Source organism: Phytophthora cinnamomi (assembly GCF_018691715.1).
Source record: "Phytophthora cinnamomi strain GKB4 chromosome Unknown Contig17, whole genome shotgun sequence".
NCBI lineage: Eukaryota > Oomycota > Peronosporomycetes > Peronosporales > Peronosporaceae > Phytophthora > Phytophthora cinnamomi.
The window spans coordinates 65,670-78,131 of NW_027150950.1; the positions used below are offsets into that span (position 1 = coordinate 65,670).

General features: G+C 52.9%; 1 protein-coding gene across 1 annotated transcript; it reads left to right on the plus strand.

The window, feature by feature from the left end:
- Nucleotides 1–7,369: 7,369 nt before the first annotated feature.
- On the plus strand, nt 7,370–8,868 carry IUM83_04545 (Myosin light chain kinase-related; the record flags this gene model as incomplete). The annotated part of the gene is made up of 2 exons (XM_067928631.1): nt 7,370–7,516; nt 7,576–8,868. The coding sequence occupies 2 exons, from the start codon at nt 7,370–7,372 to the stop codon at nt 8,866–8,868; spliced, it is 1,440 nt and encodes a 479-aa protein (XP_067796009.1).
- Nucleotides 8,869–12,462: the final 3,594 nt, after the last annotated feature.

Sequence of the window (12,462 nt, forward strand, 5' to 3'; positions counted from 1 at the left end):
ACAGAACGACGCCGCGCGCGAGACAGAGAGAGAGCCCGAATTAGAAGGGCGAACATGACGGGATCCCAACGCGAGCGTCAAAGACGTAGAGATGCAGAACGCCAAAGGACACGTAGGGCTCTATTAACAGAGGCCGAACGAAGCACAGCGCGCGAGCAAAGCCGTTTACTACAGGCCGCTAGAAGAGCTAACCAAACCGAGCAACAACGGGAGATCATGCAGGAGACCGATCGTCTACAACACGCCCAACAACGCCAGCAAGAAACGCCAGATGAACGTGAAGAACGCCAGGAACGCGAACGCGTTCGCCAGGAAGAACGTCGGGCTAATCTGACGCAAGAAGAAGCGGAAGCAGAGCGAGTGGCTCTTCGGGAGTATCAAGCCACGGTTCGAGACGCTCAAGAGGAGGAGGTGAGAGAGGAACGACGACAACAGGAGCGTATACGGCGCAGCACTCTTCGCAGAGGTCATGCACTCGCAAACCAGGAGGATTTCAGAGTCTCCATGCTCAGCGGCGACAACATCGTTAATGGGCGCCACAGACTGCCTCCAACTACGATCTGCCCTCATTGCAACGCGTGGAAATGGCCTGCAGAGTCCAAAAAAGGCTGTTGTTTGGAGGGAGCGGTGCAGCTACCTTCACTACGAGCTGCGCCTCCGCGACTGCACCAGTTGTACACGGATGCCGAGTTTCGGCGCCGCATTCGTGCCTACAACCAAGTTTTGCCTTCACGTCGATTGGGGCTTCCTGTAGCAACCGGTCCAACTTCAGGGACGTGAACCAAGACGAGAGCGTTGCTGGACAACGTGGTGTATACACGTATCGTATTCAAGGAGCCATGGGGCACTACTTGGGCTCTCTACTTCCGCGTATCGATACGTTCACAAACGAGCCCATGCCCCCAAGTTTGCCCAGATCTACATCGTCGATCCAGACATGCAACAGCGAGCGGAGCGTCGCCGAGGTATTTTCGCTGACCTCCACGCCGGGACGCTGCTGGAGATGGAGCAGATGATGGAGGAGTGCAATCCGTTCGCGCAACAATATCTCAACTTCGCGGAGAAGCTGCGCGCCGACCAGGCGGCGGGAAAGGAGGTGGTTGATATGGTGTTCCGGCTGCACGAGAAGAGGTCAAACCCACGAACCCACAACCTACCAACGGTCTCGGAAGTTGGGGCGACTCTTATCGAGGATGGCAACTTGGACAGCCCGCGCGACATCCTTCTGCGTACTAAAGATCACTCGCTGCTTCGGCTCTTCGAGACGCACTCTGTGTATGACCCGTTGCAGTACCCACTACTTCTTCCGCATGGAGAACTGGGTTGGACCTACACAGACGTGTATGCGAACAACGTGGTGCGCAGAAAGAAGCGTGAAATGTCCCTCCGAGAGCATGTAGCCTACCGGTTATTCCAGAAAGTCGGTGACGAGTCGGTACTGCACCAAGGTGGGCGATTATTCCAGCAGTACTGCGTAGATCAACGAGCCAAGTGCGAGCAAGAGCAACTGCGTTGGGTGGCATCCCATCAAGCTGAACTTCGCGCCGATCAGTACAGCGGGGTTCGAGACGCGCTTCTAAGTGAAAACACGGCGGTTCTGCGCGAGGGCGAAGCCCTATTGACGGAGTACAACCGCGAAACTGGGGCGCTCCAGCACCCCGATGAACCGCAGCGTCGCTCGGGACACTTCCTGGACCAAATCGGCAAGCGCATCGTTCTACCAGCTACGCATTCGGGGAGTCCGCGGGCCATGTACAAGTCTTACCAAGATTCCATGGCTATCGTGCGGGAGTACGGGAAACCGGACGTCTTCGTTACTATGACGTGCAACCCTACGTGGGACGAGATCCAGGAAAAGATACCGGAGCCAAACCAAAGCGCACAAGACCGCCCGGACATTGTAGCCCGCGTTTGGCAGCAGAAATTGGCGGCGATGCTGAAAGACTTGGATGAAGGCGTACTGGGACGTGTTCTGGCGAGGATCTACGTGGTGGAGTTCCAGAAGAGGGGCCTCCCACACGCACACATTCTGATTATTCTCGCAGACGAAGACAAGCCGCGTACAAGACAAATCATCGACAAGTTGTGCTCTTCGGAGCTCCCGGACGCCGAGATCAACCCCCAGCTGTACGAGACCATCCTCACTTGCATGATGCATGGTCCATGTGGCGCGGCGAACCCCTCCAGCCCCTGCATGAAGGACGGAAAGTGCACGAAGGGATACCCGAAGCCGTTGGTAGAGGTTACCCAAGGAAACGTGAACGGGTTTCCTGTCTGCAGACGTCGCCGCCGGCCACCGGGAGTACTCAAGTTCAAGGGAAGGGAGTACGACAACGCCACCATTAACCAATGGGTGGTCCCGTACAATCCCTACCTTTCGCAGAAGTACAACTGCCATATCAACGTGGAGGTTTGTACGGCCCTCACGGCGGTCAAATATCTGTACAAGTACGTCTACAAGGGGTCCGACAAGGCTGTAATCACTGTGGAAACGGTGGGCGGGGAGTCGAACGGTGCAAGGATGGATCCCAACGAGATTCTTCGGTACCTGAACGCAAGGTATATATCTCCGATAGAGGCATGTATGCGGCTTCTCGACTTCTCCGTTCAAGGCAAGACGCATTCCATCGTACAGCTGACGATCCACCTGGAGAACGAGCAATTCGTGACCTTCCGTTCGAGCGACAACCCGGATCGAGTTCTCACTCGCGGTCGCCACTCGATGTTGACCCGCTTCTTCGAATTGTGTGCGAGCGAGGCTCCGGAGAACCAAGTTGCAAAGACCATGGTGTACCAAGACATCCCGAAGCTATTCCGATGGGATGACAAGGCAAAGAAATGGGTTCGTCGCAAACAATACCAAGCGGCGCTTGGGCGGATGGTTCATGTGACCCCTCGGGACATGGAGCGGTTCTACATGCGTGTACTGCTGTGTCACCGGAGGGACCTCAGTCCTTTGCCAAGCTTCGGACAGTGGATGGTGTTACGTATGCGTCGTACCGCCAAGCCGCACTCAAACTGGGCTACCTTGAAGACGACGCAGAATGGATTGCGTGTATGGAAGAAGCCGCTGCCTTCAAGATGCCGTACCAACTCCGCCAGCTCTTCGCGACGATCATTGTTTATTCTCAAGTTTCGGAGGTTCGCGTTCTGTGGAATCGATTCTACGACGTTCTTTCTGAAGACTTCGCGCACACATACCGGGGCTTGGAAGGACAGGAGAAGGAAGACATGATCAGGTTCCACACACTCAAGGACCTTAACGACCTGCTCCAAATCAATGGCTACGTAGTGGCGGACTTTGACCTCCCTCAGCTGGATGACTACCCGCGGCTGGTGCTGGATTCGCTGCTGCGGAACAACCTCATTCGACGCGAACTGGAGGGGTACCAGCACTCTACCCTTCAAGCCATTGTGGACCAAGAAAGCCAGCTGAACGACGGCCAACGAGCTATTTACGACGAAATCATCCAGGCGGCCGAAGCACCAGTTCAAGGCAACAAGCTGTTCTTTATTGACGGCCCGGGAGGTACAGGAAAGTCAACTCTGCTGCGGCATATCCTGGCGAAGGTGCGACTGTCCGGGAAGATCGCGATTGCTGTGGCTTCGAGTGGAATTGCTTCGCTGTTGCTCATGGGTGGGCGCACAGCGCATTCGACGTTCAAGATACCTCTCAAGCTGAACGACAAGTCGACGTGTGCGATTTACAAACAATCGCGCCTCAAGATGTTGATCGAGCGAGCCAGTTTGGTTATCTGGGACGAAGCTCCAATGACTCACAGGCACGCCTTCGAAGCGGTGGACAGGTCTTTGCGTGACATCATGGGTAACGACCAGGAGCCTTTTGGAGGGAAAGTATTTGTACTTTCCGGTGACTTCCGCCAGATTTTGCCGGTGGTAGTGCGCGGCACACCAGCGGAGACCATCGGCGCGTGTCTGAAGTCATCTACGCTATGGCGACACTTCAAGCAGCTGCATCTCACGGAAAACATGCGTGTACAATCGGCAAGTAACGAAAGCACCGCCGCAGAGCTCGCAGCTTTCTCGGAGTTTCTCCTACAAGTGGGAGAGGGTAGACACGAGGTCAACAGGTCCCTGGGCAGGGACTTTGTGAAGATTCCGCGCGATATGCTGATCGACAACATCTACGAAGAAGGAGACGACATTGAAGACGAAGAAATCACACCTGGAGCTGTTCCACGGGGTTTGAAGAACATTATTGATAAGATGTACGCCGACATCAACGATCCCGAGGTTGCTACGGACGAGTACTTCGCCAACAGGACCATCTTGACGACTACCAACGCCGTGGTGCACCGCATCAACCAAGCTGTCTCTGAACGACTCTCCGGGGAGGCCCGCGAGTATCTATCGGTGGATTCAGTGGATGACGACAACGAAGGAAACTTCTTCGAGCCGGAGGTGTTGCATTCGGTGACTATCAACGGTATTCCTCCACACAAACTTACATTGAAGGAAGGCGCCCCAATTATGATGATGAGAAACCTGAACCCCGACTTGGGCCTCTGCAACGGAACGCGACTACGGGTTGTCCAGCTCAAGCCCCACGTTATTCATGCTACCATCATGACTGGCGAGCGCATAGGCCAAAACGTTCTAATTCCAAGGATCGTCTTCGTCAGCGATGGGGACGCGCGCGAGTTCCCCTTCCGCTTGCGACGCAAGCAGTTTCCAGTTGTACCAGCTTTCGCCATGACCATCAACAAAGCCCAAGGCCAAACCGTCCAGAACCTAGGTTTGTATCTGGCGACACCCTGCTTCTCCCACGGACAGCTCTACGTGGCGCTGTCGAGAGTTACATCCAGGTCCAAGTTCAAGGCTTTGATCGAGTATCCGGAGCTGGAGGAAGACGACGGTGCATACACTGACAACATTGTGTACAGGCAGATATTCGAAGATGCTTAGGCGGAGTAGGCATTCAGCAGTACACACTTCATAATTACATAAATACATGTCTTTTTTGGAAGTGCGTTTCACATTAGCAATGCATCCCTTTGACGAAACCATCGCCCGCCGGAGCGAAGCGGAGGCGGGCATACCCATACCCCAACGTCAAGCGTTGTATAAGCAAACCAACCAGCCCGCCGGAGCGAAGCGGAGGCGGGCGGCCCACACTACTGTGGCCAAACCCACACCCACCGCCGCGAAGCGGCGGCGCTCGGCTAGTACTTGAAGTATTGTAATATACAATGTATTATACATGTACAGACGAAGAGATTCCCGGGAAACATTCACAGTAAAACGTTGAAAGCAAATCTCGACCAGCAATGATTTGCAGGTGCTTTGTTGTTGGCCTACTCATGGGCGATTGGTTCAATCAACTGCCGCGCAATCGCCGCGGCACACTTGCATTGACTATAGGATTAGATTAAGTCCGAGAAAATCCCCCACCAGGTACGGATCTGGACTGACATATGACAGATTTGCAAGCATGAAGCTGGAGCTGGAGATGGTGGCAGTGAGAACGCGTCTCTAGTCCCAGGCTGGGACTCCCAGCTTGTTCGCTACACTGCTGGATGAATGCCAAAACTAGCCAATCACACGTCACCAAGTCGTACGCGCACAGAGTGCTGCTCGTCTAGGGTAGTGGTCATATGCGACTCATGGCGCTACGCCAGAGCAAGCTGCAACAGGCGCCCCAATGCCCCCCCCCCCCCCATCTCCCTTGAGTTACCCGTAGTAGTTGACAGTGAGTCGTTTGAAATGCGTCGATACCCTTCTATCCACGCTACAAGCATCGTAGCAAGTAACCGGCATGCTATTATTTATGGTCTCTATTACCGGTAGAGACCTTGTGCAATTGTCATTTTACAGTGAGAAAGCACAGTGGCATAATTTAACCTATTTCTCGAGTTGCTCACTGTCACATTCCACAGAGTAGCCCAGTGATGACCTTTTCACTGGAACATGAGGTCACAAACGAACTGTAATATTTCATGGATTTGCATGTACGCGCCTTTGCGATTGGGCTACATAACCGCCTCAATCAGGAAATTTGACCGGGGATCACAATACACTGCCCCGTCAATACATTTAGACATGGATGCATGGTACATGTATAAAGGTGCAAACAATCTTGCAAACAATGGCTACATGTTGACGATTCATTGACATCTTGTGTAGGCATTAGATAAATATACCGGCATAAGTGGTTTGCTGCTGCCATTGCAGATATATAGTACACACTGCACAGGGCTTACCAATACGCGTACAATAGGTTTCGTGTGCTTGCCCATGACGTGATGAGTGCGAACAGATCCGAAAACATGTGCCTCCACCACATTTTCCGAGCATACGAGCTGAGCAGGAGGAGCATTGCTCGCGGGAACGTGCACGAGCAGCAAAAAGCCTGCGAGTGCGCTCGTGGGCTCCGTATGAATTCGATTTGACCGGGGAGCGCGAATCTCCCGCTCGGTAATAACGTTAGCATAAGTTATGTACATGTAGTCATGTGTTGTATCCTGCTAAAACCTTTGCCAGCTCACGTATTTGTGCGATACCCGTGAACATGACAGGCTCGGTGGTTGCATATGTACATGCACTGTAGTGCTTGCCGTCGCTCGCTATGCCCTAGTGATGCATTGCGATCGCATTTGCTATATGGCAAAAAGCCCGTCATAGATCAGATCAGTTCTGTGTCTGCCCAAACCAGATTATACCGTCGTGCATGCCGTGAGCCACGACGGCAATGGCAAGGGAGTCGGCAATGAGCGTGCCCATGCAGCCGGCAAAGGCCGCGCCGACACCTGCTTTTGGATATGCGTGTACCAACTTGGGCTCCGCGTTACAATGCCCATAACAAATCTACTACAGCTAAGTGCCGTAGAGCTCTGCCAAAGGAACAGCTCATCCGCGTGCACTCTAAAGTCCACAGGTCTCTATGAAGGCTGTATCTATCGTGTCTGTGAGGAGCGCGCTTTCCACTGCATGTACGTAGCTCACGAATAGCACTGGTGAATAGCACTTCCAAGCGTCTGTATAATCGTAGAGCGAACTATGAAGCACACAGACGCGATCTTGTAACACCAGAAGATAGAGGGAGGATAGAGGCGCGAGCCTTCACTGTCACAGCAAGTGGGATTGAGATACAGACACGTACTTTTGCGTGACTTCCCCCAGCAGCACGACAGTTGAAAAACAAAAATCGGTATCTCAAGCAAGCCAACGCGTGACAATGCAAAGAACGTTTAGTGCTATGACCGGGTGTATGGGAGCCTCGTCAGCGGACACTATTGCGTAGAACTGTTTGTCGAGGGAAAGTAGCAGCGTGTCCGAGCAAAGTTAGTGCGTTCTCTCTCTTCCACGTGTGCTCCACACCAGCAGATCCGCCTTGACACGCATCGCATCGATGGCGGGTGCCTCTTCCTCCTCGTGTCGCCCCTCCTTCCTGTGCGTGGACGTGGTTCTGCGCGAGTTCCCGCGCGTGGAGGCCCTGGGCCACGTCGCGCAGCAGCTCAAGTCGCTGTTGGACGTGTCCGCCGTGCTGTCCGTGGCCGTGGCGGCGCAGCACCAGCCGCTGGGGTCGCAGTCGCTGCTGCTGCTGGAGCACGCGAGCTGCGCGAGCGCAAGAAGCTCTCGAGCTGGTCGTCCGAGCTCAAGCGCAGCTACCGGCAGTTCCAGTTCGAGACGGCGCTCAACGTCGCCGCCGCGCGCGGCTTCTTCGCCGGCGTGCGGTGGCTGCGCTCCAAGTACTACCCCAAGGGCAGGTTCCACGGCGCCGAGCGCGCCGCCATGTACAGCGGGGACCTGCGCATGCTGCGCTACCTGCACGACGAGTTCAGCAACAAGATGGTGGAGGACGCGGCCGTGGACAGCCAGGACGCCGTGGCCCACGCCGCCGCCAACGGCCGCCTCGACCTCGTGCAATGGTACTGCGAGATGAAGGGCCCCTACGCCTTCGGCTGGAGTGTCATGGACGCCGCCGTGGCGCACAACCACATGCACGTGGTGCAGTACCTCGATAGTGTGGTGGGCAACCGCTGCACGAGAAGGGGACTGGAGCTGGCCGCTCGCAACGGACACTTGCCAGTCGTGCAGTGGCTCAACGACACGCGGTACTACGAGATCCGCACGTTCCGGTCCCTGGAGAACGCCATTGCAGGAGGACACTTGCACGTGGTCAAGTACGTGATGGAGACGGTCGTGGTGGCCTACACGTCGTGGACGCAGGCGGCGCTCACGGCTGCGGTGTCGTTTGGCCAGTGCCACATTCTGCAGTGGCTGCACGATCGAGCGGCAGCTGAGGAGGCAGCGCTCAACCGCCACTTTAGGTTTGAGATTCACACGAACGAGCTGTATGCGGTTGCCAGGGACGGGCATTTGGGAGTGCTGAAGTGGCTGCACGCACACAATTATCCGGTGCATTGCAGACGAGCCCACGCTGTTCGCGGAGCAGCCGCTGGTGGGCACAAAGATATTATCGAGTGGTTGGAAGAAACGTTTGAGTGCTTAGCTCGCCAGCGACATCGCATTCGCGTGGACGGAGCTGCGGCATTTGGGGATATTCAGTTCGTGCAGTGGCTTCATCACCAGGGATACCGGTTCACTGCTCATGCCTTGGACGACGCTGCTGCCGGTGGGTTTCTGGCAATTGTGCGTTGGCTGCATGAGAACGTTGAGAAGGCCAGCTGTACTGCAGCTGCAATGGATCGGGCCGCTGCGAATGGCCACCTGGAGGTCGTGGTTTTCCTGCATCAGAATAGGAAAGAAGGATGCACCACTGCGGCCATGGACGATGCAGCGCGCAATGGCCACTATGAGGTTGTTAAATTTTGTACGAGAACCGCGACGAGTATTGTACGGCCATGGCAGGCGAATCTCGCTCAGTGGCGGTGCTGGAATTTTTGAAGAAGAACAACCGCCTTCGCTGTCGGCTGCCTAAAACAACGGACGCAGCGAGTAGAGGTGATTTGGATTTGCTGCAGTGGCTCTACGCTCATGACAGGAGACATTTTGGCTATGAAGCTGTGGTTGATGAGGCCCGCGAGCGTAACCATTTCCACCTTCTACGCTGGCTGGAAAATCTGCCTGAAGCTGGCAGATACTTTTGAGCAACACTGACTATCATACCGCGCGCTCATCAGTGAATTTTTAGGTTTTGATATTTGTAAATGAAGATGTGCGGCGAGTGTCGATACTTCTATTGTTGGATAGAGTTCGGTGGCGGTATTCAATTGACTACGTAGTATCATGAAAACGCCAACACAGCTCGAAACAAGAGCTTTTTTTTATTGAAATAACTGACGCACCAATTTAAAAGCAATTCACTCGAGCCCATCATCACCTCTACGTGCCAGCTAGTTTGTGCAAGACAGCCGCATTAAGCATAAGGAAGTCCTGAATAACCTCACGTTTTTCCCAAGCGGTTCCACTCTGTTGCAGGTGAGCCATAGCATCAATGTGGGTCGTTTTGTTCACCTTCTTCAGTCTCCAACAGTCCGCCAAGCTTTTCTGTGAGTATATCGAGACTTCTTTCTTCGTCTTCAGCGCCTTCTTCATCCTCGTAGATCTTGCTTCACCTCAGAAACCGGTTGGTACTCATTGGCGCCGCGCCAACTGACGTCCTAGAGAGCTTGACCAAGCCCAAGCCCGTAGCTTCTGACTCGGTACTGACGCTAGCAAGTACGGCGATGACTGTCAGAATGGTGTAGGACACGCGCATTTTGAGCAGGATACGAGGGCTTTTTTACAGCTGAAGTTTGCTGCTGAAGCAGCTTGGAGCAAAGTGCAAAGTGAGGCTCAGTTGAGCAGGGGACCAACACTCGGTTTCCAGGTGCACTATCTCACCACTCCACCTAGCCTGGCATTTCGTGCCTTGTCACTGATAAGCCAATCCTATTTGGTGACGATGATCAGATGCAAACACGAAATGCGTGCACGTCGATGACGCAAAGGTCTCGTCAAAGCCTCAACGAGCTTGCACAAACCCTCTCTCGAGGTTTGATATTGCATGTATTTGCAGATAAAAAGTCGCCCTGTTTTATAGCGTAGATCGAGTTCGACCGCTCCAAGGTGTCGAGAACGAATATGTGTGTAATCGGTTATGTACGTCAATCTCGGGTGGATAGGTAAGTACATATATGCCGATATCGTTGGCCAAGCACGTTAACCCTTTAAGTTAATAGGCTCAGTGTAAGATGCACAAGCATCGTATGGCAATTTCCACGAAGTATGATACATTTTAACTCTTCTAGGCTGCCTCATTGCTTGCTAGTTGCTTGGTGTGGTGCATACCGCGGTAGCCTCGCTCTCAAACGTGTCGTGGTGCACCGCGTGCGGGATGCCATCATACGGTGCGCGCTGCATCCGTACCGCCTTACTCGAAATACTACGTAGTCGCGCACGGCTGACACGAACGGCGAGTCCGTGGTGGGTGACACGTTCCGGTCGCAACGGTGGTCGACGAAGAGTCCCGAGTGAACGAAACCTCCAACGGTATCATGGCGAAATCGGGTAGCTTGGCAGTATGCCGTCCGCGCATACTAGTCACCCAGTACCATAGTGGTCACGTCCTCAACTTTGGCAAATCGTTGAGCGACACCGAAAGTTCAATGGCAAGGGGTTGTTGGCTGCGACACCAAAGTCCTGGGTCGTCTCGTCGGCGTTACGAGGTTTTGGTCACGTCCAGGTCTTGTTTGACCCAAGTACACAAGTCGCCGCTTGCACAAGCCCTATATGGAATCCTCTAGTCGTAGCATCAAAATATTTTTTAAAAAGGAAAAGTATTAAAATGTCACTCATTGTTTGTACGTTTACTAAATGCAACGATGGGTACAAGTTTACTAAAATTCAAAGGCAACGATGGTGTGTACTACTTGGTGATGGGGTAAACATGCATATTTCGTGTAAAAGAAATGTTATATTCATGTAAACCTGTTTGGCCTAGCGTTGCGTCATCCATGGTAGACTGAATCAATCAGGTCAATAGTGCGAATTAGGCTGCAGGCAAAGTTGTGGGTGCTTCGCTTTCGGACCGAATCCACAGCGTTTGTTGTGACCAGCGCCGCCGCATGCTTGAACAGTGTAGTGGTCGCAGAGGCAGACGATCGTCACAGATTTCTTTCGGCGTGATACATGCCGCGAAGGGTACGAAAGACTTGAGGAAACTAATTCAACACCATTCTTATCGCTAATAAAGTTAAGAACAAGATAATCGGATGATCTTACAAAAAAGCCGTGCGTGATCATCATCATCCACAGCTTTTGTGTTATTCACCTACCGAATATTTTCTTGTAAATGAAGAGCAGCAAACCGGGATGACCACTAGCCACGAGAATTGCAGAAAGGAGGCCTTGCCTGCCTAAACGCGTCGTGATCACATCCAGGGCTTGATTACCAGTACTGGGTTGTGGGTCCTCTAGGTGCATCTTAGATCGGCGCGCTCACAAGATGAAAGTACCCGGTGGCGGTACCGATGAACGCAGGCATGTCTGAGCGACAGCAAGCTTGTCACTTAGTGTCATCGTGGTATGAATCCCTTCGGGCGGCCTTTAGAGTGGGTGGCATTCTAGTAAACTATGTATCCATCACGGCATTTTAACGGATTTCACCGATTACTTCACAAAATAGAAACCTGGTCACGTTTACAAATTTGGATCAGAAAATAAAAGCCCTGCACAAAATATAAACCCGGTGGTATCGAACGAATACCAGAGGTAAGTGAGAGTTTTCTTTTTTTCAGCCACCAATGCACAGCATTTTCAGCCACCAATGCACCGAACCTGTGGCACGCGCGTAGTTGCCGCTATTCCTCGCACAACGGCTTTTACAGATTGTGAAGACGAGGGCGTCCCAACCAGAGCAGTTCGTCCCTTCGGCAGGCTGGGCTGGTCCCTCGATCCGGGCACGGTTCGACAATGGTGGAGTTAGCGTGAGGTAATCATGTCAGGAGCTCGTTAACCACTGTGCTCGACGAGATAATATACACGATATTTGGAGTATTGTAGCACAGGAAATTGCTCATTCTAATCCTATGCATTTGTAGCGGAAGATTTTCCCTGCAGTTGTTATTGAGTGAATCTGAAAAAGTATTATTTGTCCAGTTGGAGTTATATTTCTCTACGGGTGTCTATCTCATCAAGGCACTTACCGCATTTTTAGCAACCCTACCGGAACACAGTTTAGAAGCCCCTCCCAAATGTGATTGCTTTTGTGAGCAAACGTAAATAGTGACCCGGGTACTATTCGGTGAAATCCGTTAGCACAAAAAAAACAATACAGGCATAATATGGGCGGTATTTTAATAGTTTTCTCAAAAAGTAGTTTTAAGCCCCCCCCCCCCCCCATATACGCGAAGGCTTCACGGAAGTTAGCGTCGTTTTGCTTGGTCACCACAGAACTGCCAAACCAGCGGTAGTGTCAACCCACACGCATGCCTAGATAACCTTGAGGGCGTTATTCGTATGGTACGTAAAATTGCCGTTCATGATCTTTACCAAGCT